The following is a 27,245-nucleotide window of genomic DNA, read 5'->3' on the forward strand; positions in this document are numbered from 1 at the left end:
CGACAAACACAACATATAGCATTACAGATAGATGATCTTGATCATGTTAGGTAGCTCACAAGATCCAACAATGAAGCACATAAGGAGGAGACGACCATCTAGCTACTCCTATGGACCCATAGTCCAGGGGTGAACTACTCACTCATCACTCCGGAGGCGACCATGGCGGTGAAGAGTCCTCCGGGAGATGATTCCCCTCTCCGGCAGGGTGCCGGAGGCGATCTCCTGAATCCCCCGAGATGGGATTGGCGGCGGCGGCGGCTCAGTAAGGTTTTCCGTATCGTGGCTCTCGGTACTGGGGGTTTCGCGACGGAGGCTTTAAGTAGGCGGAAGGGCAGGTCAGGGGGCCACACGAGGGCCCCACACGCCAGGGCCGCGCGGCCAAGGCCCAGGCCGCGCCGCCCTGTTGTGGCGGCGCCTCGTGGCCCCACTTCGTCTCCTCTCCGGTCTTCTGGAAGCTTCGTGGCAAAATAGGACCCTGGGCGTTGATTTCGTCCAATTCCGAGAATATTTCCTTTGTAGGATTTCTGAAACCAAAACAATGATAAAACAAAGAATCGGCTCTTCGGCATCTCGTTAATAGGTTAGTGCCGGAAAATGCATAAATACGACATAAAGTATGCATAAAACATGTAGATATCATCAATAATGTGGCATGGAACATAAAAAATTATCGATACGTCGGAGACGTATCAAAGTACATGGGGGAGAGAGTACCAACTAGCTACAGCTAGAACCCGTAGTCCATGGGGGAACTACTCACGGAGCATGATGGAGGCGGTGGCGTCGATGGAGATGGCTTCCGGGGGCACTTCCCCGTCCCGGCGGCGTGCCGGAACAGAGATTCTGTCCCCGAAACGGAGTTTCGCGATGGCGGCGGCGCCCCTGGAGTCTTTCTGGAGTTTCGTCAATTGGTCTCGCGTTTTTAGGTCGAAAGGGGTCTTATAGGCGAAGAGGTGGCGCAGGGAGGTGCCTGGGGCCTCCTCACCATAGGCTGGCGTGGCCAGGCCTGGGGCCGCGCCGCCTTATGGTGTGGTGGCCCTCTGGCCCGCCTCCGACTCTCCTTCGGTGTTCTGGGGTCTTCCGGGAAAAATAAGATGTTGGGTCTTCGTTTCGTTGAATTCCGAGAATATTGCCCGAACAGCCTTTCTGGAACCAAAAACAACAGAAAACAGGAACTGGCACTGTGGCATCTTGTTAATAGGTTAGTTCCGGAAAACGCATAAAAACATTATAAAGTGTGAGCAAAATATGTAGGTATTGTCATAAAACAAGCATGGAACATCAGAAATTATAGATACGTTGGAGACGTATCATAGGTCATGATATTACTGTGGCTGTTCTGAAAGCTATTAATGATAAATCTATACCAGATGGATGGAATGAAACAGTGGTGGTTCTTATACCGAAAATTGACAATCCAGAAGAGGTCTCTCAATTCAGGCCAATATCTTTATGCAATGTTGTGTATAAAATTATATCGAAGATGCTGGCATTAAGATTGAAGAAAATTCTGCCTGAGATTATTTCCCCAACACAGAGCGCTTTTGTTCCAGGAAGATTAATTACCGACAATGTGTTGGTGGCATATGAATGTGTTCACAAGATCAAGAATAAAAGAGAAGGTAAAACTGGTCTTTGTGCTGTTAAATTGGACATGCACAAAGCATATGACAGAGTGGAATGGGAATTTCTGAGAAAAATGATGCTAAGACTGGGATTCCATCAAGATTGGGTTGATATGGTCATGGCATGTGTAACTTCTGTTTCTTATGCTGTGCGTTTTAATTCCCACTTGACTGATAGTTTTATCCCAACCAGAGGTATTAGGCAAGGAGACCCTTTGTCCCCTTATCTGTTCCTTCTTTGTGCGGAGGGATTATCAAGTTTGTTGTTGCATGTTGAAGAGATTGATGGCATTGAAGGGGTAAAAGTGTGCAGGGGTGCACCATCAGTATCACACTTACTTTTTGCTGATGACTCTTTGATCCTCTTGAAAGAAGATTTGAACAATGCAATCTCCTTACAGCAAGTTCTTGAATCCTATTGTGCAAATTCGGGCCAGCTCATTAGTGTGGCAAAATCGAGTGTCTTCTTCAGCCCTAATACGCATGTTGATGCCTGAATTCAAGTGTGCAATACTCTAAATATTGATACAGAGGCATTGTCTGACAAGTACCTTGGTCTTCCTGCTCTAGTCGGCATTGACAGAAGTGATTGTTTCTTACACCTGGTAGAGAGAGTAATACAACTGATTAAAGGATGGAAAGGGAAGAAATTGTCCATTGGGGGTAAGGAAATCCTGATTAAAGATGTGGCTCAATCTATATCAGTTTATGCAATGTCGGTTTTCCTGATTCCCAAAAAGGTGTGCAAATTGATCACGGATATAATATCACAATTCTGGTGGGGAGATGACGACCAAAGTAAGAAAATGCATTGGTATTCTTGGTGGAAAATGTGCTTTCCAAAGAAAGAGGGAGGTATGGGTTTTAGGGATCTTCATTCCTTCAACCTTGCCATGTTATCAAAACAAGTCTGGAGGTTACTGGATGAACCAAATTCTCTATGTGCTAAAGTACTGCGAGCTAAATATTATCCGGATGGGGATATACTGAAGGCTGGGCCGAAAGCTGGTTCCTCATTTACGTGGCAAAGTATAGTCGCTGGCATTCAGACGTTCAAGAGGGGCTGTATATGGAGGGTAGGAAACGGTGACAAAATTGATATTTGGCGGGATTGCTGGATCCCTTCAAGCCCAAACCGAAAAATCCTCACTCCTCGCGGTGATTGTATTCTTTCTAGAGTTGAGCAACTTATTGACCCTATTTTGGAGGATTGGGACCGGGACCTTATTGAAAGTATTTTCAACCCTCTTGATGCTTCCCGGATAATGAAGATTCCCCTACAAACGCGAGGTTTTGATGATTTTATTACATGGCATGGAACAAAAAATGGGGTGTTTTCGGTTAGGTCTGCTTACCATATTGAATGGAGACATCAGTTCAATGGAGTCACTTGTCGATCCCTCATTTCTGGGACATCACCTAAAAAGCCTACTTGGAAGAACTTATAGAAGCTAGCAGTACCGGTTAAAGTAAAGATTTACTTTTGGCGTATTATGCATGGTGTTATTCCCCTAAAGGCGATTTTATTCAGTAGATACATTGACAATACGGATATATGCCCAGTATGTGGACAACACCGAGAGGATATCCTTCACATGGTGTTTAAATGTGATCGTTCAGCTCTGATATGGGAAGCATTGGGGATTACAGATGTGATCAATAGGGCTATCTCTGCTTGGAGGAAATTTCCAAACTAGCTACAACGTCAGCTCCGGGCTTGGATGAGCTGAAAATCCAGGAACTAGTGGCTGTCGGGAGCTGGTATATTTGGTGGATGCGGCGTAGGCAAACTCATGGAGAGCAGGTCCCTCCTATTCAGCATTGTGTCAATTCTATTCGAGCAATTACAACAAATGCTAGAAAATCTCTATTCCAAGAGAGTCCTGTGGCAAAAAATGTATGGACAAGACCTCTAGCCAGAAATCTTAAACTAAATGTTGATGCGGCTTACTTGGATGGTGACCACACGGGTGCGACAGGTGCAATTCTACGCGACAGCCAAGGAAGGAAATTGTGTGGCGGCAACTTCTAATTTTATATCACATGTGAGCTCGGCGATGATGGCCGAAGCAATGACAGTCTTGCATGGCCTGAGGATGGTGAACCGGCTTGGTTTTAGTTCTATTGAGATAGAGTCGGATTCAATTGAAGTTATCCAATTTTGCACAGGCGAAGAAATGATTTGGAACGAGGCAACAACCATATATGCTGATATTTTTGAGCAAGTTGCAAGCATTGGACATGTGGAGTTCTCTCATTGCAGGAGGGAGACTAAGAGCATCTCCAGTCGCGTCCCTCAAAAAGCGTCCGACATAAATGATTTGGGGCACGTCTGTGACCGCGCCGGACAAAAAGAGACCAAAAATCTGCACAAAAAAGAGACCCTTCCCAGCCGCGTCCCTCAAACAGCGTCCGGATGCATGCATTTTAATAGAGGGGACCACCCCATGTGGGAAAAGTAGGTGAGAGAAAGTGTGGGGAAAGAGACTAGCATGTGGGGACTAGGGGCTGCATGCATGCATGTGGACGCTGTTTTTGTGTCCGGCGTCCCCGGTAGTAGAGTCTCTACCGGGGACGTCCCCGGTAGAGACTCTATGCATAGAGTCTCTACCGGGGACGCCGGACACAAAATGGGGCGCTAATTAGCTTTGGGGGACGCGACTAGACAGTTTTTTGCTCCATTTCTTGTCCGCGGTCCCCCAAACCTCATTTGGGGGACGCGACTGGAGATGCTCTAATATGGTAGCTCATGAGATTGCTAGGAATAGTCATAGTACTAGAACTTCTTGTAATTGGGTCGATGAACCGCTAGCTTTATTCTCTCGGCCCTCCTGAATGATGTAACCATACTATGATTTGGAGCAGCAAGTTTCTGACGCACTCTTTTCCTTACCAGGATACCTTCGGGGACTGAAAGATTTTTAATGAGGCGGTTTACTCACTCGGGTTAATATATATTGAGATTTCAAAAAAAAAATAGAGTAATTGCCTAATCTAACGCAACGGCAGCATCAGAGGGCCACGTGGACACGGCCCGAGCACGACATCCAGCTCGACTGCTTCAGTCCGACCCGCGCCCGACTCAACCGTCTACCAAATCAATTTGTACCATCCAAGTCAAGGCTCCAACGACAAATCCACAGACGAACGAACGCCAATCCAAACACGAGCCGGTCGTTTTTACGGCTTCAACCCCCACCTTTCCCGAAATTGACCTCCGCACAAGGATCTCGCCGTGATCTCCCCGCGGGTCCTGCCTGCCGGCGGCGAGGATGTCGTCCACCGCGCGGCGCGGGCACCCGGCGCTGGTGAACGGGGACGGGGGATACGACCGGGAGGAGGAGGATGAGGAGGGGTACGGGGAGGAGGCGGAGGCGGAGCCGGAGGAGGAGCCGCGGCTCAAGTACCAGCGCCTCGGCGGCAGCGTGCCGGCGATCCTCTCCACCGACGCCGCCGCCGCCATCGCCGTCACCGACCGCGCCGTGCTGCTCGGCACCCACGACGGCACCCTCCACATCCTCGACTTCCAGGGCAACGAGGTACCGGTACGGGGAAAACTCCTCCTCGCGCGCGCGCGGAATCGCGGGGTTCCTGCCGTGGCTCGCCATTGGATCGCCCCTGAGAGCTTTCCCCTTAGCTTCTCCCCACCCGTAGCATTGTTGTCAAACTGATTGGTTCTCTATAACTAACTACCAGCCAATTGTGGACGAGAGGAGTGGAATTTTGGGGGGGCGCGTGTAGGCTTTTGCCGCTGAGATTTAAGGATAGGGATAGCGTTAGTGCGACGAATATCAGCAATTAAAATTTGAGGGATGATTTTGCTTGTGATACATATGCTGAAATTCGCTTCTCTGTCATGCTAAACTCTGAAACCGAGTCCAAGTAAATGTGCAAAGGCAATAGCTGAGGTAACTGTGTGGGTCAAAATCTTCGAGGCTGCTGCTGCTAGCTTCATTATGGCTTATTATCCGACAAAACATTACGGCTTGAACCCATGCTAGATAGCATTGGTTGTGATGATCATGTTGCCGCAACTCTGAATTAGAAAACTTAGCTTCACGCTTTTCATTGAAAGAAAGGGTTCATGGAAACTATGTAGGAAAATGATGGTATGCGATATGTGAAGTGAAGCCTGTATTCTGATGCCTTCGTAACCCCACATAGATTCTGCCTCTACAAATGTCATAAGTATCCTTTATGTTGTTGGTACTAATCTATCTTCATCCATTCGTTTCTATGTGTTTTGTAGTCGAAGCAAATTGCCGCTCACACAGCAACCATAAATGACATCAGTTTTGAAGACGGTGAATACATAGGAAGCTGCTCAGACGATGGCACAGTAGTAATAAGCAACCTCTTCACCGATGATAAGCTCAAGTTTGAGTACCATCGGCCCATGAAAGCAATTGCGTTAGACCCTGACTACTCCCGAAACTACAAAAGATTTGCTACAGGCGGTTTAGCCGGTCAAGTGCTTGTGCTGACAAAGAAGACTTGGGGAGGAGGCTATAACAAAAAGGTATGCTTTGCATTCTTGGGATACTGTATGATCTGATGGTCCAGTGAGCTCTAATGGATGTTGCCTCCTGTCCTTATCTTATAGGTTCTGCGTGAGGGCGAAGGACCGATCCATTCTATGAAGTGGAGGGCAGATCTTCTTGCCTGGGCTAATGATGCAGGGGTGAAAGTGCATGATATGAAAACGGACAGAGGAATTGCATTCATAGAAAGACCAAAAGGAATTCCTCGACCAGAAGTTTTGCTTCCTCACTTGGTCTGGCAGGTGAATAATGTTTTGATTGAATTTATATACTAGTTTATTTCAACCAAGTATGTGACTACGGCTAAGTTGGAACATCTTAACCTAGTCAGCAGACAAAGAGTACTGTAAGGTGGAAAAGAAGAAAAAAAATCACATAGAATTGAATGCTTTTGCTGATGTTTGCAACAAGGGTTCCTTCATCTGTAGTCTGCGCAAATAGTGTAAGACAAAGTATGTTAACCATAACAATACTAATGGTACCATATGGGTGGAACATATTATCTGTTATGTTTAGGAGCATCATGCATGCTCTGTTTTACGAGGAATAAGGATATATGCACCTTACAACATATCTTATGACTTGTAGGATAGACTAAATGGAACGTGTACATGCTGCATACTGATTGATCTTTCCATTTGTAGGACGATACAGTTTTAGTTATTGGGTGGGGAACAAGTGTCAAGATTGCTGCCATTCGAACAGAATCTCAAGGACTCAATGGAATGCAAAGGAGTATTTCTGCAGTAAGTTCTGATAAGTATGTTGATATAGTGGGCTCTTTCCAAACAGGCTACCACATATCTGGGATTGCTCCCTTTGGGGATCTTTTGGTTATGCTTGCATATATCCCTGAAGAGGATGACAAAGATAAAAAAATTAGCACTTCTGCTCCTTTACGGCAGGTAACCATCACTGCTTGTCCTCATATGGGTACAACCATCACTACTTGTCCTCATATTACCCTTTCACTCATTGATGTTTCCATTATGTTTGGAAAATTCTGTAGGGAACAGCGCAGCGTCCAGAAATACATCTTGTATCATGGAAAAATGATGTGGTTACTACTGATGCTCTGCCCATTCATGGTTATGAGCACTATAAGGCAAAGGATTACACTCTTGCTCATGCGCCTTTCTCAGGTTTGGTGGATTGCTCAACTGCGAATGGAGATTTCTTCATTTTTGCTGGAACTTTTGTAACGAAGGAACCCTTACTTGTTTTGTGATCCAGGAAGTAGCAATGCAGGTGGACAGTGGGCTGCTGGCGATGAACCTCTTTATTACATCGTCTCTCCTAAGGATATTGTGGTAGCAAAGCCAAGGTTTGTTAAAATATTGCAAAACTGGAACTTATATTAGCCCCTTGTTTTGCAGTTTCTAACTAAACAAGGCAATGATTTATACAGCGTTATTATTTCTAAAATTGTGGTGAATTTCATTAGAAAATTTTCTCTGATTGTATGTGCCTTCTAATTAGAGATACTGAAGACCATATTGCGTGGCTTCTTCAACATGGCTGGCATGAAAAGGCATTGGCTGCAGTTGAGGAAGGACAAGGGAGGACTGAGCTTCTTAATGAGGTAAAGTAGCAATGTTAGATTTGATTATTCTGGAGTATGGTATACGTCATCATTATCTTTCTGTTAATGAGGATGCCTTCATGCCATTATGTTGATTGGGGTTTACTGTATTGCTGACTTCATATACAGACTAGCCATCTCATCTGACAATAATGAGACCTCTGTCACCAAGCAGTAGTGCTTTTATTCAAATGGCCCACATTAGGAATTCTTTTACGAGATCTTTAGACCTTTGAGTGTCATATGCTATGGTGACCATAGTAATGTAATTGATATATATGTACAGCAGAAATAGCTGCTTGTCTATCATACTTGGGATTAGTTTTAGGAAGGGCGGCTCCAACTATGAAAACGAGACCCAACCACACAAGGGATATTTTGAACCAAAAAATACGCGAGGATATAGTTGAATTATTAATTTTTTCTCGTTTTATTTTTAAAATTTTGTATTAGGTGGGTTCAAGATACCTTGATCACCTGATAATTGAAAGAAAATACGCTGAAGCAGCACAACTCTGTCCAAAGATACTGCGAGGATCTCCTTCAGCATGGGAGAGGTGAGAAAAATATATAGATACACATTTTCACCTAGCATGGGCATTATCTGTGTTAATTGTACATGTTTATATGTAGTAACCAGAACTTCCTTACCACAGGTGGGTCTTTCACTTTGCACATCTCCGCCAGCTTTCTGTGTTGATCCCTTACATTCCCATTGACAATCCACAACTGAGTGATACCGCTTATGAGGTGCTTGTAATAATTTTTTGTTTGCTCTTTCCAAACCTATCTATTCCTAATACTATTCTGATTTGGTTTATGTAGGTTGCCCTTGTAGCTCTAACTACCAACGCTACTTTCCATGAGCTTCTCTTGACTACGATAAAAAGCTGGCCACCTGCATTATACTCTGCTTCACCAGTCATATCTGCCATTGAGCCACAGCTCAGTTCCTCATCGATGACTGACCCATTAAAAGAGGTGGGTCAGAATTTTTTTTATTGGATGTTGTGAGACTGTACATTATTTACTTGAGCTGCAGATTGATATCCTGGTTTGTGTCTGCATTGTAGGCTTTAGCTGAACTGTATGTGATCAATAGTCAATATGAAAAGGCCCTTTCTCTCTATGCTGAAGTAAGTACATCCTAAATTGTAGTCAACATCGTCATTCTACATTTATGTTATAAAAGAGCTTTTGCTGTAGTTTCGTTTTCAGCACATGTCTGTATTGCTAAAGCCTCATTTTGTCCAGCTCCTGAAGCCTGAAGTATTTGAGTTTATCGAGAAGCATAACCTACATGATGCAATTCATGATAAGGTATGGTGTTAGGATTTCCAACCGGATGCTAATAAATTAGCACAAGCACAATATTTAGTTTGTATTTGTGGCTGAAATTTGTGGAATTTAATTTGACCATAAGCCTAGTCTGTTGCCTAATTTGAGCTCCTTATATATATACATTCTCCTGAGGCATAGCGTAGAATGACAAAGTCTTACCCATCCTCCACTCAACTATTGTTCTTACATGCAATATGCAGGTTGTTAATCTTATGATACTGGATAGTAAAAGAGCAATTCACCTGTTGATCCAACATCGTGATATCATTCCACCATTTGAAGTCGTGGAGCAATTGTTGCATACTAGTAAAAATTGCGACAAGAAATATTTGTTGCATCAGTATTTACATGCTCTGTTTGAGACAGACATTCATGCTGGAAAAGATTATCATGATATGCAGGTATTTGAATTCTCATTGACCATACTATCTTTTACATATTCCTGACTTGCTCATTCTGCCCGTTTCGCCTATTTTTGTACTTCTAGCTTGTGATATGACATGAACTAGTAACTTCAAACTATCTGTGTCAGCTGGAGTTGTATGCAGATTATGAGCCAAGGATGTTAATACCCTTCCTTCGTACCAGCCAGCATTACAGGCTTGACAAGGTCCTACTCCTAATACTAATTTCTTAACAAATTTGTTTTTCCATCTTTACAATAACAATGACGTTTGGTTATTGTAGGCATATGAAATATTTTCACGAAGGGAACTTGTCAGAGAGCAAGTTTTTGTTCTTGGTCGTATGGGAAATGCTAAGGAAGCTCTTTCTACGATTATAAACAAACTGGAAGACATACAGGAGGTCCCAACCCAACCAGCCTCATTTTCTTGTGATATCTTATGCTGTGTTAATAAAGTTGTATCTGCTGGACTGGATTACAGTAACATAAAGTTTGAACTGTATGCAGGCTGTTGAATTCGTTACGGAGCAACATGATGATGAACTATGGGAGGAACTGATAAAACAGTGCCTCCAAAAGCCTGAAATGGTAACCAAATGTTATTTTTGCTTAATCTTCATGAGATGAGAGTGATACCATTATGTATCTTATGTTATTTGTTGTGACTTGAGCAGGTCGGGATGCTGTTGGAACATACTGTCGGCAATCTCGATCCTCTGTACATTGTCAATTTGGTTCCAGATGGGCTAGAAATACCTAAGTAAGTGTGTTCGCATGAAACTCTATTTCGTCCAATGATCACAAGGTTGATCCTATGAAATATTATACATGACAGAAACCTTATTAAATCAATTCTTACATCACAACTTACCAACAGTTTGTGAAAGAGAAGTAGTACTCCTTCTGTCCTAAAATAAGTGACTCAACTTTTTCTAGGTATCTACACACTAAACGTGTCTGGATACAACCGTATCTAGACAAAGTTGAGTCACTTACTTTGGGACGGAGGGAGTATTACCGCTGACCATTATATGATTGCAGAATCCAGCTGATAGATAGCTTCTCCTAGAAATAACTGACAATGCACCTCAATTTTATTCGACAACCATTTCCATTCCTAGTTCAAGTATGTACTGACAACTCATGCTTTGATTGGTAGATTGCGGGATCGCCTTGTAAAAATTGTGACAGACTATCGAACAGAAACTTCACTGAGGAATGGATGCAACGATATATTAAAGGTCCACTGTCTCCATTTCACTACCCTGGTCAATATGTCATCCATCTTAAACATGTGCTGACCCTCTTCCTTTTATAGACGGATTGTGTTAATCTTCTGGTTAAATACTACCAAGAGGCTCGGCGCGGAGTCTGCATGGCAACCATGGACGAGGAGGCACAAGGAACAACCAGAGCCGACGAAGGTTCTTCACGGATAGGCGAGAGATCGTCGACGAGTTTACGTAGCTTAGAGATCAAATCCAGAACGAGGTGCGGTGCTCGATGTTGCCTGTGCTTCGATCCTCTATCTATCCAGGACATCTCTATCATCGTGTTCTACTGCTGCCACGCGTACCACCAGTCTTGCCTCGAAGGTGGGTTAGATTCGATGAAGTCAACAGCTCGGGATAGCGATGAAGACTCGGAGGACGATGATGGCTCCCCCTCGGCCGAGTCTAAGATGCGCTGTGTATTGTGTACCACAGCTGCCGCATAAGTTATTGCTTACTGAGCAGTCCATGTTCTGATGTGTTGTGTTGTAAGTTTTGAGCCTTGTAATTAGTATGCTTTTTCGGGGTGTTACAAATGTAACAATAGGTTGATTCTTTGAGTTTTCTGTAAATTTGACGCCCAGGATGACTCGAGCAAAGTTGTACGGCATTTTTTTTCCTAGTGCCACGCTTGCCAGATCATCTGAAGTTGTTTGGAAGAGAATGAGATAAGCAATTCAGACTGTATTTTTTTTTTGCTTTATCATGTGTAAAATGTAATTGTCTCCTCTCACTGCAAAACTGGAGCAGAGCATTGTGTTCTTCAAACTTGCGTTCACTCTTGTTCTAACGTATAGCCCTTTTACCTGAGCGAAGCAGTCAAGTTCTATGTTTCTTTCTGAGACGGTACTCAGTTTCTTTCATAGACATCAGATGTGCAACACTCCGATTTAAAGGTACCATTTCAAACTATATTAGACGACATTTGAATAACCCGTGAATACAAACTACATAAAAGTAGCTCTTGTTCAGCATTGTGTGCTTTTTTACAGCGAAAACTCTATCAGCGAAAACTCTATCTTACCCTATGTATTTGCTAATATACTCCTGAAAGTAGAGAAACTGACATAGCAAAGGTACTAAATAGAGATGTGTATAAGTGGGACCCCCACTCTACATCTTTGCCTTAGACTACTCACTCCGTTTCATATTATTCAGTTGAAATCAAAATTTGCCAAGTTTGACCAATCATATTTAAAAAAATATTATTATTAGTATCATATCATTTATGTTATATTTTGTCTATATTGATATTTTATCATAGATAATTGGTTAAAGATTACAAACCTTGACTTTGACCAAACCTTATATATATTAGAAATATGGAACGGAGGGAGTAGACTTATTTTCGTTAAATAAGTGGGATAATAAAATTCAAATTTACTAAAAATAAAAAGAAATGTATATAGTCTAGAGTGAAGCGGAAGGGGATCCCACTTATCCATTTGGCCCACTTACACATCCTTGGTACTAATTCAAACCTATAATAGAAGACATTTGAGTAAACCATAAATATACATCAGACAAAAGTACCTGATGTTCAACATGGTGTGCTTTCTTACAACGGAAAACGCTACCATGCCCTATTTACTTCTAATATATATCAATAGCGTTACTATAGAAAACAGAGAAGCTGACATAACGAGAAGGCCAAAAGCCGAAAGCCGAGTGCAGATGGTTTTGATACAAAACGTTTTGCTCTGAAGTCTAAACAACGCTGCTCTTTTTGGGATCTGGGCACGGCACAATTCCCCAGTTTCTCCTCACCTCTTCCAGATCTTCATGGAAGTGCTTCTCATAGTACACAGACATCAGGTCCGTAGCGTTGAGACCTGCCTTGGTCGCCCATGGGAAATAATGCTGGAAAAACAGATTCCTCTGTTTATCGCTGAACTTCACAGACCCACCGGCAACAGAGAGCATACACATTGGGAGGAACATCTGCTCAAACTCGATCACCTTGAGAGCAGTCTCGCCAATCAGATTGGTCGGAAGGCCAAACAGCACGTGCCAAAAGTCATGCACCTCACGGGCACGGGTCGCGACAAAGGCAAGGTCGTCGGTGTCCATGAAGCGAACTGGCGGGCGGTCGTCTGGTGAGAAGTTCCTTGATCCCATGAACTGAGCGTAGGCAGCACCGAATGTGTTCTCAGGCATGTCCCAGGCACGGGAAACCTGTGTGGATATAACCCGAGGACGCTCCAAAAGAATTTCCTGTAGGAACAAACTATTTTAATTACATTGGGAATGAAGTCCACAAACAAATGTAAATAATTGTATCCTCAGTTTTCCATGTCTAGCCATGTCTTAATGTATACACAAATTTCAGTGGACTGGCATTCAAAAGTGAGCAACTGCATCACATAACGATAATAGTGGCATATATTTAAATTGGTCAGGTATTAATAAGTTAACTCCAGCGGATAAGGACTAAGGAGCAGTAATTTGGAAATTTGATCCAGTGAACAGCAATAAAAGGAAATACATTGCTTCATATAAACCCTGTAATCCTGTATACCCTGTAAACTACATTGACACCTGGAAACAAACCACATGAAACAAGCAAACCGACCCTAAAACAATTCTAGCATGGGTAAATCATCAACTGGCAATTATTCTTTGTTTTCACATGAGAAATTGTGGCGTTTCGAAAATTGCAAGTTTATACTCAACCTATGTATTATGCGTGTAGAAAAGGCTCTAAAACAATGGTCTAGACAACGAGAAATCTCCAAACATAATGGCACGTCTGATTCAGAACAAGAGAGGATATAGTATGGGTTTACCCTGCCTTCATGACTGTTCCTCATGCGCTGGAGCACACGCTCAAACGCTGGCTTCCCAGTAGTCTCCCCAAGCGCAGCTATCAGATCAGCTCTCTTAGGATCAAGCAAGGCCCCAAATGCAGAGCCAACTGCAACCGCCGCCTGCTGCCAGCCCTTGAGGTTAACGCGTGCCGCCAACATGACACTGCAATTTTTTTTTGCGTCCCCTAAAATGTGAAAAACCTTTGTCTAATGAAGTAACAAACAATATATGAGGCAAATCCATTGTCAACATTGAAGTACATACATCAAATGTGCACGTTTACAATACAATTAGTTCAAAACATGAAAAATCTTACATGATAGAATATAGCATAATTAGAAAATTACATACGGTTTCGCATTGCCATGAAAGTTTCAGCAACTAAGCAATGGTTCAAGAGCTCATCATTACCCGTACTATTTCTCAACTTGTTTTTCACTAGACTAATTGTGGAAAAGACTTTTTCATCTTTCGCCGTCGCAACCAACCTATAGGAGCAATATCAGTTTGAGAAGCATGTAAACTAAATCATAAACAACATACTTTTAAAATGATTCGGGTGTATTCCAATTTCTAAAACCATATTTAACGGAGGTCTCTCCTCCGGGACCTCCATCTTTAGCAATTAGGCAATTTACACACTTAACACTTAACAGAGAACAGATACACGCTACAGTCTACAGAGAGAAGAGAGAATAGGGGCTCACCGCGCTCACTGCCGTGTGCTGGTCGGCGTGGAAGAGCTCAAGAGCAGGGGTCCAGGGGCGAGAGGCGGCCGGCTGCAGAGCCGGCGAGATGGGGAGCCGGGGACCAGGGCGGCGGGGCGCAGAGCCGCAGACGCGGTGAGGCGGAGAGAGCGACGACGGCGGGCCGCGGGCGTGCGCCGGGGTCGCGGAGAGACGGACGGACTTGAGCCGTCGGGCGGCGGCGGTCGGGGCGGCGCCGCAGCAGGGTCGCCCGGAATCGGCGAATCGCTCGCGTGAGCCCTGAGCCGTGAGGCGTGATGACGAGGGCTAATTGGGCTTTTTTGGATGGGTTACCAATTTTTTTTTCAGGTATTCTGGGTGAGCCTCGTCCAAGTCCAGAGCCATCTACATGGCGACGGCGGTACCGGGAGCAGCCGCGGCCTCCCGCTCCCGCTGCTACTCCCTCGCCTGCGCTCCCCGGCCACCAGCGCCGCGCCGGCGAGGCCCCGCTCCGCCGCACGCTGCGGCGGAGGCGGCGATAGAGGTACGCGTCTGCACGAACCGCACGTGCGCGCGGCAGGGCGGGCGGGAGGTGCTGGCGGCGCTGGGGGCCCTCGCGCCGCCCCCGCCGCGCGTCGACGTGGCCTCCTGCGGGTGCCTCGGCCGCTGCGGCGCGGGGCCCAACGTCGCCGCCTCCGTCCCCGGCCGCGGCACCGCCGTGTTCGCCCACGTGGGCACGCCCGCGCGCGCCGCGCGGCTCCTGGAGCACCTCCTCGGCGCGGCCGAGTTCGACGCGGACGCGGGGCTCGCCGCGCTCGCGGTAAGGGAGAAGGCGGAGGCCGCCCTCGCCGAGGGGAACGCCGCCGAGGCCGAAGCCCTCTTCACCGAGGTGCGTGCGGGCGTGCGTGCGTGCAAGGACGCCGTCTCTGACTGGCGAGTGTGCTTGCTCTGTCTCTGCGATTCATTTCTCCGTGAACAAAAGCTGCAGTTTCTATGTACTGTGCTCTGATTATTTGTTGTACCTGCTCTAGAGTATTGGACTGAATGCTCCCGGTGGTCTGCATATGGTGTACGGGAGCAGGTTCGTTCTGGTGAATTTGTTGCACAACTTGTGTTTGGGAGTGTAGATATGCACTCTCATGAGCTTGGGCTGTGACAATTCTGCAGGTGTAAAGCGAGATTGGCAATTGGGGATACCACCGGTGCCCTTGCGGATGCGGAGGAAGCGATAAGGATAGCTCCCAAATTTCCTCAGGTACTTCTAAATTGGGTTCCTTGTTTTGTCCATGATACCTCAGTTTGGGCATTTTCTGTGGCAAACTAGTGCAAATGTCCCTTCGTTAACTAGTAAGTTCAGGTTGGGGAAAGCCAGGATGGTTACTTATAACAGTTGAACTGAATCGGAAAACCACATAGTATGCCTGGCCATGAGTCCATAACTTGCAAAATCGAGAGCGGGTACAAATTTTTGACTGCAAGAAATTCCGGTGTTTAGCTTTGGCACAGGTGGCTTCATACGCTGATTAGAATAACTCACTCTATGCATGTGATAATTAGTTTGTGTTCACTAATGTGAAACGGTTTTCACTTGTACAATACCAATGGTGCTGATGGATTGGGTGAGTAACTTATCTGTGCACATCATGTGAAATGATGTTCACTTGTATAAGGGAGGAGCTTTCCGATGCCAGACTGAATGAAATGCTGTAATTTCATACATACATGTACGCAGTCTGTACTATGTCCTGATAAATGTGGTTCTGACAGCGTAAACCAATAACCATTGAAGCTTTGAACATCACAGATTATATTGCTTTTATCATACTGCCTACTTGAGCATCTTCTCTTCTTTCTCTTCTCCTTATTCTTAATAGTGCAGTTTGGTTCTTGGCTTTTTCTTAATAGTGATTCACGTAACCTTGCTGTTTCTAAAGCATCAAGTCTTGTCGGCATGACATGTTCATCAGCTCTTATATGTCATGTCTATGCAGTCTCACTTGTCGCGAGGAGATGCACTATTTGCAACGGGGGAGTATTATTCCGCAGAGGATGCTTATGCAGATGCCTTGGTCCTTGATCCATCTATTCGTCGGTCCAAATCTTTCAAGGTTTGTGCTGAGCCTACATTATATATGGTTCCAACTACAGTTCTTTGGTTTAGTGCTGCGACAGTTCTGACACTCCCTTGTCCAGGCCCGCCTGGAGAAACTAAGAGAGAAGCTTGTCAGTGTCAATAGTTCATCATAGTTTATACTGGAATTTGCACTCCTGAGATCAGATTAAACGGTTCACCCGGCAAGAAATGTATACCTGCTGGATTATACTGCAAGTATCGTATTTAGCTAGCTACATCTGTTCCTCTTAGCATTATGTAGTGTTTTATCGAAAAAAAAGCATTATGTAGTGTACAGTACCTAATTTACTCTTTTTAGAAGAAAATATCTGTTAAGCATTATGGTGTCCATGTACTTTTGAACTCGATATTTCATATATGGAACAGATAGAAGAAACTGAGATGGGGGGGGGGGGGGGGGGGGTTAGTGATTACCGTAGATGTTTCCTTTTTCTGCTCGTTTTGTAAGTTCTTCAGTTTTTTTTCCCTGCTTGGCATTCATCAGTGTTTTATGGAAGTAGTATGAAACATATTATATTGTGTCTAGCATTGCCTTAGCAGGGCTTCAAAAGTTCTTCTCTTCTTATTGTTCTAGAGAGCGGCTAGTAAATGTAAGGCAAAATTAAAAATAAGGCAGTGTAATCCAGAAGGGAGATGAAGACGGCGACGATAGTCTCAGCACGTGCGGCCAATTTACACCGAGCTACTCCTCAGCGCACTGGAGCAGCGCTGGGAGGTCGCAGCGAAGCTCCCTGCAGGGCGGCGTTCGTGGCTTGGGATATCTGCTCGTTTAGTTTAGTGCTCGGGCCAGCTTCGACGCCCGCTGCTCTCCCATGTTCCTCTTGGTCGGCCGTGGCGGCAAGGGAGAGGAAGTGGGTGACAGCGAACGGAAGGCGAGGCCAGGGCGCTCAAGGGAGTTTCGGATTTTCCCCTTTCGCCGGATTTTTCCTCGCTTCTCCGACCACCTCTGCCCGCCTTCACCCACCCGTTGCAGGAGTGATGTGCTGGAGTGTGGGTCGCTCGACATCGACGGAGCTAGCGAGGATTCTTGCGTCGGGGATTTCAGAGCTGGGAAGCGACATCGGCACACATCATCTTGATGGTCGTGTGCCGTCCGTCAAAGCCGATGAGCTTAGGCATCTTTTCAACCTCCATCGAAGGCCTTCTTTTAGGTCAGCGGCCGTGTCCAATGTTGGCACTGAAGCAAGTGGTTCCATCCCCGCGGGGGTGCTTGGCGGCTGTGCAGGACCTTCGGCTCGGCAACGGAGATAGGGAGGGACTTGATTGCTTCTCAAATCTTTCAGAGGGGTCTTCTCCACATAAAATGGGGACATATGTGTTGTTTTCTTCTTCTTTGGGGGTCCTCCATTATATTGTACATCTCTATTGTTTGTGTTTTAATTTAAAGCTTTCAGGCCCTTCGTGGCTCTCCTGTTTTTTTTTTAAAAAAGCTCTAGAAGAACGTAGAACATCTACTCAGAGTAAAATTTTGACATAGAATGTCACATAAAGAAGTGAGGTTAAAGTAAACAGTGCATGACCAAAAGCTCACTATCAGCCAACCAGAGACAATTGCAACAACTTAATTCTGAAGCCATAAGCAACCAGGAGCAATGCCTACAACTTCACATCCCTGCCAATCTTTCTCATCCATCTCACTCGAAACCAGTGAACCCAACACCGCACATATGAACAGAATAACACAACACAAAATAAGTAAACTTCACAAGAGGATCAATCACCCCATTTCTCCATCTAGGCATCTAGCTACCACATCCTAGCCTCTTACGAGAGCCTCTGCCGCCGAGCTACTTAACGTCTTTGGCCTCCTTTCACGGCATCTCCAGCTCCACGCGGCCCTGGATCCTCTGCAGGTCCAGCCTCAGTATCTCTTTCTCCTCCACCACAACCTGCCTCACCATCGGCAAGGAAGACATAGCTTTGGGCTTGGGGATACACAGCGAGACATTGCTTTCACCATGAAGCCCATCAGGATCCGCATATTTTTTGCGAGGTCTTTGCACACATCTAGGGTCACCTTCCTGTAGTTCAGGCACCGACACAAACATCGAACAATCCTTTGTTGTCAGCTTGGCCTCCGACTGCATGCACAAGGTCAAACTATTACATTGACAACAAAATATTGCTAATTTTCAGTTGCCTCACATTTTCACTTAAAGTTTACACGCTACGTTAAAATAAATTGAATTTACACTATAATTTTATATTTGTTCATAAATAATTCTTCAAATTGCAATCTTATCTATTACTTACTTCCAAAAATTAACCACATACTCTCATGGTGGATATTATTGTCATTCATATTGTTATACAACTCTAATGCTGAGAGTACACTTGTATTGTGTTAGGTTCAAACAGTTTTTCCAAACAAAGTCATGTTAGTTCCGTTGCTTTCACAGAAGTAGTCCCTTAAATATATCTTTAAACCAAGTAATTATATAGTATGTTATAAGACTAAGATGTTAAAATTAAAATGCATGCATCCGCTGACGAATTCATGACAACCACATTGTTGTGTGTGTTGCATATATCCTCATTATATTTGTACAAGGTTTCAAAACACAAGGTTTACCAACATTTAGTAGTATTTGTTTATGTATAGCCAAATAGAGAATTCTAGAGTGTTTAAGTTGTTTATGAAAAAGATATCATCAAACCTCGGCATGCTATTTGACTACGGATTTTTTCTTGGTAAATATTCCTGCCATTTTGTTTGTGATAAGGAATGTGTCTCACGTGTTCATGTGGGTGCACTGATCAGCTAAGAACATGTACGTGTTTCCTCTGTACTTGGTGTTAATGTAGGTATAAGGATAATAAAAAAATGTATTTGATTATAATTCAACTAACTATGCACCTATATGATTTGATTATTCGACTCGTAGGGCATTGTCTATTTATATGCAAGAGCTCCCACTTGTTTAACAAATTGCAACTTTATTTTGAGTAAATTTAGGTCTTTCTTCTTTGTTCAAGACCTATGGGACCATGTATGGCCCCCAGTACGTTGAGTTACAATTCGAGTTGACCTTGACCATTCCGGGCACCAAGTTGCGGCCTTTGTTGGGATTCAGACTAGCTTAACCAAATGAGCACTGGTCTTTTATTGTGATATTAGTCACATGTTGTATATTGTATTTCTAATGATTTTACAATTCATGGAGCATGAACCAATCATTGTTGGAGATGACGCTAAAAAAATTAACCATTGTGTGCAGCTCAAGCTACTATCCTCCCGACCAGCTCCCAGGTCAAAGTCGACGGAATGAACGCTCCGACGCACCCACATTTCTCTGCCAAGCGTGCCGCCTAATTGCAGCACGATGGCGTTGTGGCGAACTGTAGCTCCGCACCTGGTTGGTTCATCCATCCATGGTCACGAAAACGCGCCGACGTTTTGCGCTTTGCGTTTGCCCGCTCCAACCAGGGAGCCCGAGTCACGCAGAATGAGCGCGTCCAGGGTCGACGCTCGACACACACGACCAGCTACAAGTAGCTAGCGTCGGAAGTAACACACACGTGTGAGGGAGACATCTCTCCCCGCCAAGAGTGGCGTGCCTCCGGTGTGCCGTTATCCCCACTCCCTCGGCTGTCGGCTCAGCTCAGCTGGTTTGTCGTTGCTGGGTTGGGTGGCGTTCACGGTAAGCGGCGAAGGCATCAGGTTAGACTACGGAGAAAAAAAAAGCGAATGTTTATCGCACCGGAGTCGACATGATCTAGGTGCGCTAGCAGCTGGTAGCCTGATACTAGTAGTAGCAGCTGCTACAGGAATGGATTAGCTAAAACAGCTACGTGCCTATGCGAGCATGTGTGTGTGTGCGTTGGTGTGTGGGTGGAATACTCCTGTATACCACTGTGGTTGAGTGCAAGCATAAGTTGCACTGGAACCATCTTTGTACGATCATGTGTTGAACCGTGGGAAAACGCCACTTCAACTCTCCAAGCCAGTGGCGGAGGCAGGAAAATATTTTAGGTGTGGCGGAGTCGATAAATGAGAAAATGCAAGACTCCACTAGATAAATATTACTTTATTCACCATGTAGAATATAATTTCGCAATGTTAAAATAAATTGTTGTACTGAAAATACCTCACTAAATGTTATCTGAGTTTCACTCTTCATTGAGATCCTCTTTCCCTTGACCAACTATCAGATCATGAACATGTTTTTCCTCTTTACTCTCTGCCTTAGGATGAGGAGCTAGGTTTGAGCTGCTAGCGTCACATACTTTGCCAAAAAGACTTTTTATATATGTATAAGAAAATCACGGGAGACAGCCAGGGTAAAATCAATCAACTAATCATTAAGAGCACTATAGCAGATTTTGTACTGGAGCTTATTTCAGTCAGATTGGTTTCAGAATTCGAAGTCCAAATTTAGATCCGAAATCAAATACAGTACCTTGCATTACGTATTTGTTGTTTTTCTTCCGCGCCATATCCTTCTTCGCCCAGTCGCCGGTCACGGCCTCGTCTCGTTGGCCGGCGGCCGCGGTTTTGATTTCTTCCGCTCCGCACAAACGCCATTGGTTTGTGAATCGGCGGTAGGATCGTGTTTCGGTTTTCGGTCTTGTGCCATCGTGCGTCGATCGGTTTCTGACTCTTGATGCCAATGAGCGTACAGGCACAGCCCAAGTGATCTACCGATCAGGCCCAACTGATCCCCAGGCCCAACACGGGGGAAACTACTTACCGGTCAATCTTTTCCGGCTCGCCAAACAGCCGATGCATTGATTCCCATCGATGGAAGTCAGTACTTAGCTGAAGACAAACCTGAGGCATATCTGCACATATGTACATAGTATTAGAGTCAAAATTTAGGTATGGCGGCCGCCAAACCTCGCCATATAGCTAGCTCCGCCCCTGCTCCAAGCTTGTGTGTGCCTGGAGTGAAGATCAATCGATTCCCATGAAGATGAAAACACTATCAGCAGTTGAGGACTGACAGGTGAATCTCAGTCCAGATGGTACGATCATAAATATCTCTGAGTCACAATTCACACGAGCTAGTCATTTACGATCACAAATATCTCCGGGTCACGGTTCACACGAGCTTGTCAAAGCATTCCAGGTATGTTCTGCCCACTCGTGTCGATCTATCAACTCCATCTGTGCATGGCCTGATGATGATCGACTTATTTCCCAGATGCATATGTACCAATAGCTCATGCCAGGATGTCTATGATGTTTTGCGCTGCCAAAATAATGAATAGTGAGATCATGAAGAAATGTTAATTCGGCGGAGGACTTCGGGCGGTGCAATTGGTATTGGCTGGAGCTTGAGCGCCTCCACCGGAGCGGAGACGAGGAGGGGATGGTGTGCCGCCGGGCACTTGTCCGCACGGTGGTGCCCTAGGCCGCCTCGATCCGATCTAGGTCTTGGACCAAGATCTCGACCGGGTGGTCCTAGGCAGGTGCGGTCCTGGTGTTGGTCTTGCCAAGCCGACGTGTTGTGCTGGACTTCCCTCTCCATGTCTTCCGATCTGGTTGGTAGTTGACCGACGGCGAGGGGGCTACTAGTCTTGCGAATAATGATGGTGGTCCTCGGATTCCTCTCGTGCCAAGTGAAGATCTATCGGAAGCTTCTTCCCACCGGGCTGGCTGGATTGTCGTGTTCCAGAAGGCCCTGCCGGCGAAATTCATTGTGCGATCAATGCCTGAAAATTGCTGGATTGGGTGTTTTCGGTCGTGCGCACCCATGTTTTTTATCTGACTGTTTGGTTTCAGAGGGGGCGCTTCGAAGCTCTGCTGGGTGTTAATGGAGCTCGTTTTTTTTCCATGGTGCTAGCGGAGAAGGTCATGAAAGCCGAGATCGGTGGAAGAGCAATGGTGGTCAGACTTTGGTGGTGAGGTTGAATTAGCTTGGTGCTTCGTGACTTCAAACAGCGGCTTGTATGTGGGGGCGACTGCACATGAGAAGTTCAGAGTTCTATCTTTCAGGGTGAAAATCCAAGGTCTGACCTTAATTGGTTGTGCCTAGCAATGTTCTTGTTGAAGGCATTGTTTTGAGAGGGAGGACTTTCTTCAGGGTGAAAACCTAAGATCTATGATCGGGCAACGACAGTGTTTGTGCTCTGTTTCCTTCTTGGAGGCATCTCTTATGGAGAAGTTGATCTTGTGGTGTTGTCTTGGTGGTGTCAGTTTTTTCTCTTCTTTTTTTTTTTGCTGTGTGCACCCTTTATGCCATTAGGGCATGACGTTGTAGCAGAGGCTGGGTGTAATTGCTATCTCTGTGATATTAATATATGGTCTTTATCGAAAAAATGTCCATAAGTTAGTTATTCTGTGTTACCTCCCTGCGACACTCCATTTTCACAAAAACTACTGTTAATTGATACGTTAATTGATACCTTGTTCCTCACAGCGGATGAGCTCCTCACATGCTCCCCTCCCAACAGCCAGTGGCATTGCTATTTCCGAAATGCATGTACCAACTCTCATGTCAGGCTGTCTATGTTGTTTTCTTGTGTCAAAAAATGAGGATTAGTGAGATTGTGAACGAATGTTAATTTGATTGTTCATGAAAAAGAAATAAAAAGTTGCCAAAAGGTTAGACGTGGATGGTACATACATTTTTTATCGGAGAAAAATACAAATACCTAAGCTTAGGTCCACAAGTTATTCATTCTAGGTTATCTCAAAGACAACTGATGATTGGCCCTTCTTCGTCGCAGCCAATGAGCTCCTCATGTTCCCCAGCTTGACAAGCCAATCTTGTTTTTATTTCCCAGATACATGTTCTAACAACTCATGCCAGGATATATATGTTCTTTTGTTTTGCCAAAATGAGGAATAATAATGAGACCGTGAAGGAATATTAATTTGGTTGTTCACGAGAAAGAAAAAGTTGCCAAAAGGTTAGGCATGGATGATATTTTGTTTATATCGGAGGAAAATGCAATGCCTAGTTATCCATTCCGCGTTATCACCCAGCTCCACTTTGCTTTCTCAAAGAAAACCGCTGACCCTCTTTTTCCTCGCATGCGATGAGTGTGATTCATGCTCAACAAGACAGCCTCGTTGTGTCACGCCAATGCCATCGACCTTCATTTGACTCTTCTACTAATTGTTGTCAACGATGCTACCACCGCTTCATTGTTCTTGCTACTCCCACCTACCTGCCCAAAGCGGAAATTCTAAGTAATGCCCTAATTGCCCTCTTTCAATTATGTGACGTCACGTGGTTGGATCTTATTTGCATGCTCGTAGAATTGGTATTCCAACTAGTAAATACTTATCTCCACTACTAGTTGGGCTCTTTCTCTTTCCACCCTACATATACAATGTAGGGTCTCAGACCTTGTTTCTCTCCTTTTAACCCTCCTTATATAATCTAGGGTCCCGGTAGACCCCTCCGTTGCTCTCATTAGACCCTTCCTATATAGTGTATAGACACTATGGACTCACATTATACGACCATCCATGCAAGCTAGTCATTCTTAATATGATGAAAATATCAATGTATCACGGCCACACAAGCTTGTCAAAGCATTCCGGTACGTTTTGCTAGCTCATCATTTTTTTTTTGCTAGCTCATCATTGACGTGATCTATCTATCATATCCCCGGTGCATTGATCATCGATTGTTATTTCATTACTCATGAGTCATGTCAGCCTACAAATATTTTTTACCGACATTTTTTTTGGCAAAACTATGTGTTGAAAAGTAGTGCAGAAATGATGAATGGTAGGTTCGTTAAGGAATGTAGGATCAGCTATTCAGCATAGTAAATGAAATAGTAAGTTGCCAAAATGTTATTAGGTTGCACTACAATTTAACAGAACCATACAAATGCATAAGTTCAGTCTATGAATGTTAGTCACCCTGTGTTATCATCCGCTCCAATCCTATCTTCAAAGAACCGCGTATAGAACATGCCTTAACACAAGGCTAAAATGACCAATCCCACACGATTTTCTGAACAGTCACTACACGCGGGTGTGCAATGTGTGCCTACCCGTCGCACACATTTAAATAAATTGTGTGTGAAAGGGTAAGACTTCACACACATTTGGCTTCGTAAAATCATTTGCGAACAGCTGGTCCTTCACAAATGATTTTTTTGCTCACTCATGTTTTCTTAATATCGCAGATGATAAATATTATTCAATTATACGTGTTAAGAAAATCTTGCAGATGTTTAGTTTAAATCAGTGTATGTTTTTTTGTAAATATTGGAATCTTTTTTACCCTGCACCAACCTGAAGTACCAGCAGAACAATGCTAGAAGATGTATCCCCAATTACTATACCATCAACCCAAAATGCAACATTTCATCCAGAAACAGTCCGAAATATTTATTGTATTTGTTTGCATGGTTCATACACTACGGGAGAAGTCATCGTTGCCGTGCGACATATCGCACGGCAAAGAGCCTATTTTGTCCGGCAAAGGCGTTGCCGCGCGCCCACGCACGGCAACGTCTGCACGGCAACGACATCGACGGTAAAGAAGACATTGCCGTGCGCCTGACCAAACTGCACGGCAAAGGCCTTTGCCGTGCGCGCGCAACGTTGCCGTGCGGCAGCTCCTTTACCGTGCGCGGGATCTTTGCCGTGCGGCCGATCGCTGCCGTGCGGCGTCCTCTTTGCCGTGCGCCATCCTCGTTGCCGTGCGCCTGACTCTGCCGGCCGTGCTGCCTTTGCCGTGCGGCAACACCCCAGCCCGCACGGCAAAGCCTCCTCCAGGCACACCCAGCAGCGTGCCAGGAGCACAGGTGGGCTCCACGTGGCGCCTTTGCCGTGTGTATGCACACGGCAAAGTGACCAAAAGTCCTTTGCCGTGTGCATACACACGGAAAGGCCCCTGGATTTTTTTTTCAGTTTTTCACTAATCCCTGCATTTCAAAATTGCATTTCACATATATATAACATATACAACATATATATTCACCATAGCATCACCAAACACATCAACAACACCACAAATACATCAACACACATAGTTTATGCATAACAAGTGCAATGTCCATTATTATAATCCATAACAAGTGCGAACAAATCCATTACAACGACGACGAGTGCACGAAGACCATGCCATCAACCTTGTCCTCCTCCGCTTCCGCCGGCCTCATCGTCATTTCCTTGTGACATATAATCTATAAGGTTGATGGACTCACCGGGGTTCATGCTCCGGATGATGTTCAAGTAGCGGGTTGGGCACAAGAGGACTCACCACGGTTCATGCTCTGGATGATGTTCAAGTTGTTCACGGTGACAGGTGTCCCCGGGCTCTGAGTGGGCGGTGGTGGTATCCACGGCATGGAGTAAGGTGGAGGAGCAGGAATACTCCCCGGTGGAGAAGACAGAGCCGTCTGGCTCATCAGCCAGCTCATCTGTGCCTGCTGCTGCTGCATCATCTGCTGCTGCTGTTGCATCTGCAGCAGCATCTGTGTCTGCTGCTGCTGATACTCCAGAATCTGACGCTCCATGTTCCGTGCGTGCTCCTGGGCCGCCTGCTCCTTTGCTGCCATCTCCGCCTACGATGTGTTGTCGCGATGTCATTAACATTTCAATGGAAAGCATGTAAAGGAAAGGTAGAGGCCGGAGGAAGAACATACCCGTAACCGCTCGACAGCTAGATCCGAAGCCCATGTCCGGGACTCTACCTCAGGCTGGCCGCTCTTACGACCACGACGGATCTGGCGGAGAGAGGGAACCTTCGCTGGGTTGACAACCCCGTGACCAAGCCATAGGCGGCCATGCTTCAAGCCTTCTCCCGCAAGCACCGCAACCTCAGGGTCAAAGTCCTCGGCCTCTGGGTTGGCGTCCTCGCCGTACTTCTGCTTGAACTTGGAGACATACGACGTGCACTGGGTCTCGGATTGCGGGTTAACCCACATGGACCCCGTCTCAGGATGCGGCGTCTTCATTTGCTTCATCTTCTTTAGCACGGCAAAGACGTTAGGCTTCGCTCCTGTCCTCACTTCCTGCAAAAGAGAACATGTAATAAAGTGAAGTGGCACACCCTTGCAGAGTTAGCAAATATATAACATGAATTCAAAGAATGAAGGAACCATTAATTTGCTCACCTCGTTCTGCAGGTGAAGAGAGATGGGGATGCTGCCTTGGATATGTGATACACCTCGCATCTCTGCCCGCTTCTTCTTGCCCTCCTCGTGCTTCTTGAGGTACTGGGGGCATGTCCACCACATGACCATCGCAAGAAAGCACCTGTCGTCTGCGCCGACGTACTGAGGAGGGTTCTACATGCACAAGATAAACCCATTATGGTAAAATAAACTACATGGCGATAAAGAAATCAATAACACACAAATGCAAATACATGCTTGTACTGGCACGGCTGCATGAGCGTGTCGCGAGCGTCCTCCTTAGTCATGTGGACGAAGCGGTCGGCGTGCCAGTCGTGGACGCACTGAACTCGTGCCTCGTAGTGCATGCCAGTCACCCTCTTCCTTGCAAGCTGGTGAAGGACATCATCGCACGCACTTTCCTTGCCCTCGGCCTTCTTGAAGTATTTCTGCAACCATGCACATAGGTAAAACAAGGGGCATTAGTGCAATTATTGTCAACCAAGGAGAGTGTATGAATGGTAAGAAGTCAAAAGTCACGTACCCAAAATTTGCCAACAACGCAGTCCGCCAAGGTGCCGCGGCCAAGAGCATCTTCCGCGAGGCTGTAGTGCTGTTATCGCCAGATTTTAACCAAGTCAGAGATGGGCCGCGATGGAGATGGGCTTAGAGGATATGCACATGAAATATTTCTGAATCGGCCTTTTATGAGAATTTGGGCTAGATGGCCCGTGTATCTGTACATTATGGTAGATTTAGAATTAAGAGATAGAGTTTAGCTCGTACGAAGTTAGGTTTATTCCAAAAGTAGAAAGTCCA

General features: G+C 45.3%; 3 protein-coding genes across 5 annotated transcripts; 2 read left to right on the forward strand and 1 right to left on the reverse strand.

The window, feature by feature from the left end:
* The first annotated feature begins 4,758 nt into the window (after window positions 1–4,758).
* LOC127337192 (vacuolar protein sorting-associated protein 41 homolog) lies at window positions 4,759–11,472 on the forward strand. 2 transcript variants are annotated; one of them, XM_051364134.2, is made up of 19 exons: window positions 4,759–5,173; window positions 5,878–6,147; window positions 6,232–6,411; window positions 6,814–7,074; window positions 7,179–7,311; window positions 7,403–7,493; window positions 7,649–7,751; window positions 8,205–8,308; window positions 8,408–8,501; window positions 8,577–8,732; window positions 8,825–8,887; window positions 9,006–9,071; window positions 9,293–9,493; window positions 9,625–9,702; window positions 9,780–9,899; window positions 10,006–10,086; window positions 10,173–10,258; window positions 10,658–10,739; window positions 10,817–11,472. In XM_051364134.2, the coding sequence occupies exons 1-19, from the start codon at window positions 4,901–4,903 to the stop codon at window positions 11,213–11,215; spliced, it is 2,841 nt and encodes a 946-aa protein (XP_051220094.1). In that variant the 5' UTR covers window positions 4,759–4,900; the 3' UTR covers window positions 11,216–11,472. The 2 variants fall into 2 exon arrangements, with proteins under 2 accessions (XP_051220094.1, XP_051220095.1); XM_051364135.2 differs by having other exon boundaries at window positions 4,760–5,167.
* Window positions 11,473–12,253: 781 nt separating this feature from the next.
* On the reverse strand, window positions 12,254–14,424 carry LOC127337194 (ubiquinone biosynthesis protein COQ4 homolog, mitochondrial). Of its 2 annotated transcripts, none has more exons than XM_051364139.2 (3): window positions 14,285–14,424; window positions 13,556–13,761; window positions 12,254–12,983 (listed from the first exon to the last, which is right to left on the reverse strand). In XM_051364139.2, exons 2-3 carry the CDS (start codon window positions 13,733–13,735, stop codon window positions 12,477–12,479), a joined length of 687 nt encoding a protein of 228 aa, XP_051220099.1. In that variant the 5' UTR covers window positions 13,736–13,761; window positions 14,285–14,424; the 3' UTR covers window positions 12,254–12,476. The 2 variants fall into 2 exon arrangements, with proteins under 2 accessions (XP_051220099.1, XP_051220100.1); XM_051364140.2 differs by having other exon boundaries at window positions 13,556–13,739; window positions 14,285–14,422.
* A 248-nt stretch (window positions 14,425–14,672) lies between these two features.
* Window positions 14,673–16,779, forward strand: LOC127337193 (uncharacterized). Its single transcript, XM_051364138.1, has 5 exons — window positions 14,673–15,152; window positions 15,295–15,344; window positions 15,431–15,518; window positions 16,255–16,371; window positions 16,457–16,779. The coding sequence occupies exons 1-5, from the start codon at window positions 14,673–14,675 to the stop codon at window positions 16,508–16,510; spliced, it is 789 nt and encodes a 262-aa protein (XP_051220098.1). The 3' UTR covers window positions 16,511–16,779.
* Window positions 16,780–27,245: the final 10,466 nt, after the last annotated feature.

The sequence above is a fragment of the Lolium perenne genome, chromosome 2 (genome assembly GCF_019359855.2).
Source record: "Lolium perenne isolate Kyuss_39 chromosome 2, Kyuss_2.0, whole genome shotgun sequence".
In the NCBI taxonomy this organism is placed as follows: Eukaryota; Viridiplantae; Streptophyta; class Magnoliopsida; order Poales; family Poaceae; genus Lolium; species Lolium perenne.

Excerpts from the sequence above, each read along its gene's own strand:
- LOC127337192 (XM_051364134.2), top strand. The coding sequence starts at position 4,901 with ATGTCGTCCACCGCGCGGCGCGGGCACCCGGCGCTGGTGAACGGGGAC. Across the intron at positions 8,309-8,407 it reads TCTCCTTCAGCATGGGAGAG|GTGGGTCTTTCACTTTGCAC; the intron begins GTGAGAAAAATA and ends TCCTTACCACAG. Across the intron at positions 8,888-9,005 it reads CCCTTTCTCTCTATGCTGAA|CTCCTGAAGCCTGAAGTATT; the intron begins GTAAGTACATCC and ends CATTTTGTCCAG.
- LOC127337194 (XM_051364139.2), bottom strand. The coding sequence starts at position 13,735 with ATGTTGGCGGCACGCGTTAACCTCAAGGGCTGGCAGCAGGCGGCGGTT. Across the intron at positions 12,984-13,555 it reads GGAACAGTCATGAAGGCAGG|GAAATTCTTTTGGAGCGTCC; the intron begins GTAAACCCATAC and ends TTGTTCCTACAG.
- LOC127337193 (XM_051364138.1), top strand. The coding sequence starts at position 14,673 with ATGGCGACGGCGGTACCGGGAGCAGCCGCGGCCTCCCGCTCCCGCTGC. Across the intron at positions 15,153-15,294 it reads CCGAAGCCCTCTTCACCGAG|AGTATTGGACTGAATGCTCC; the intron begins GTGCGTGCGGGC and ends TACCTGCTCTAG. Across the intron at positions 15,345-15,430 it reads CATATGGTGTACGGGAGCAG|GTGTAAAGCGAGATTGGCAA; the intron begins GTTCGTTCTGGT and ends ACAATTCTGCAG.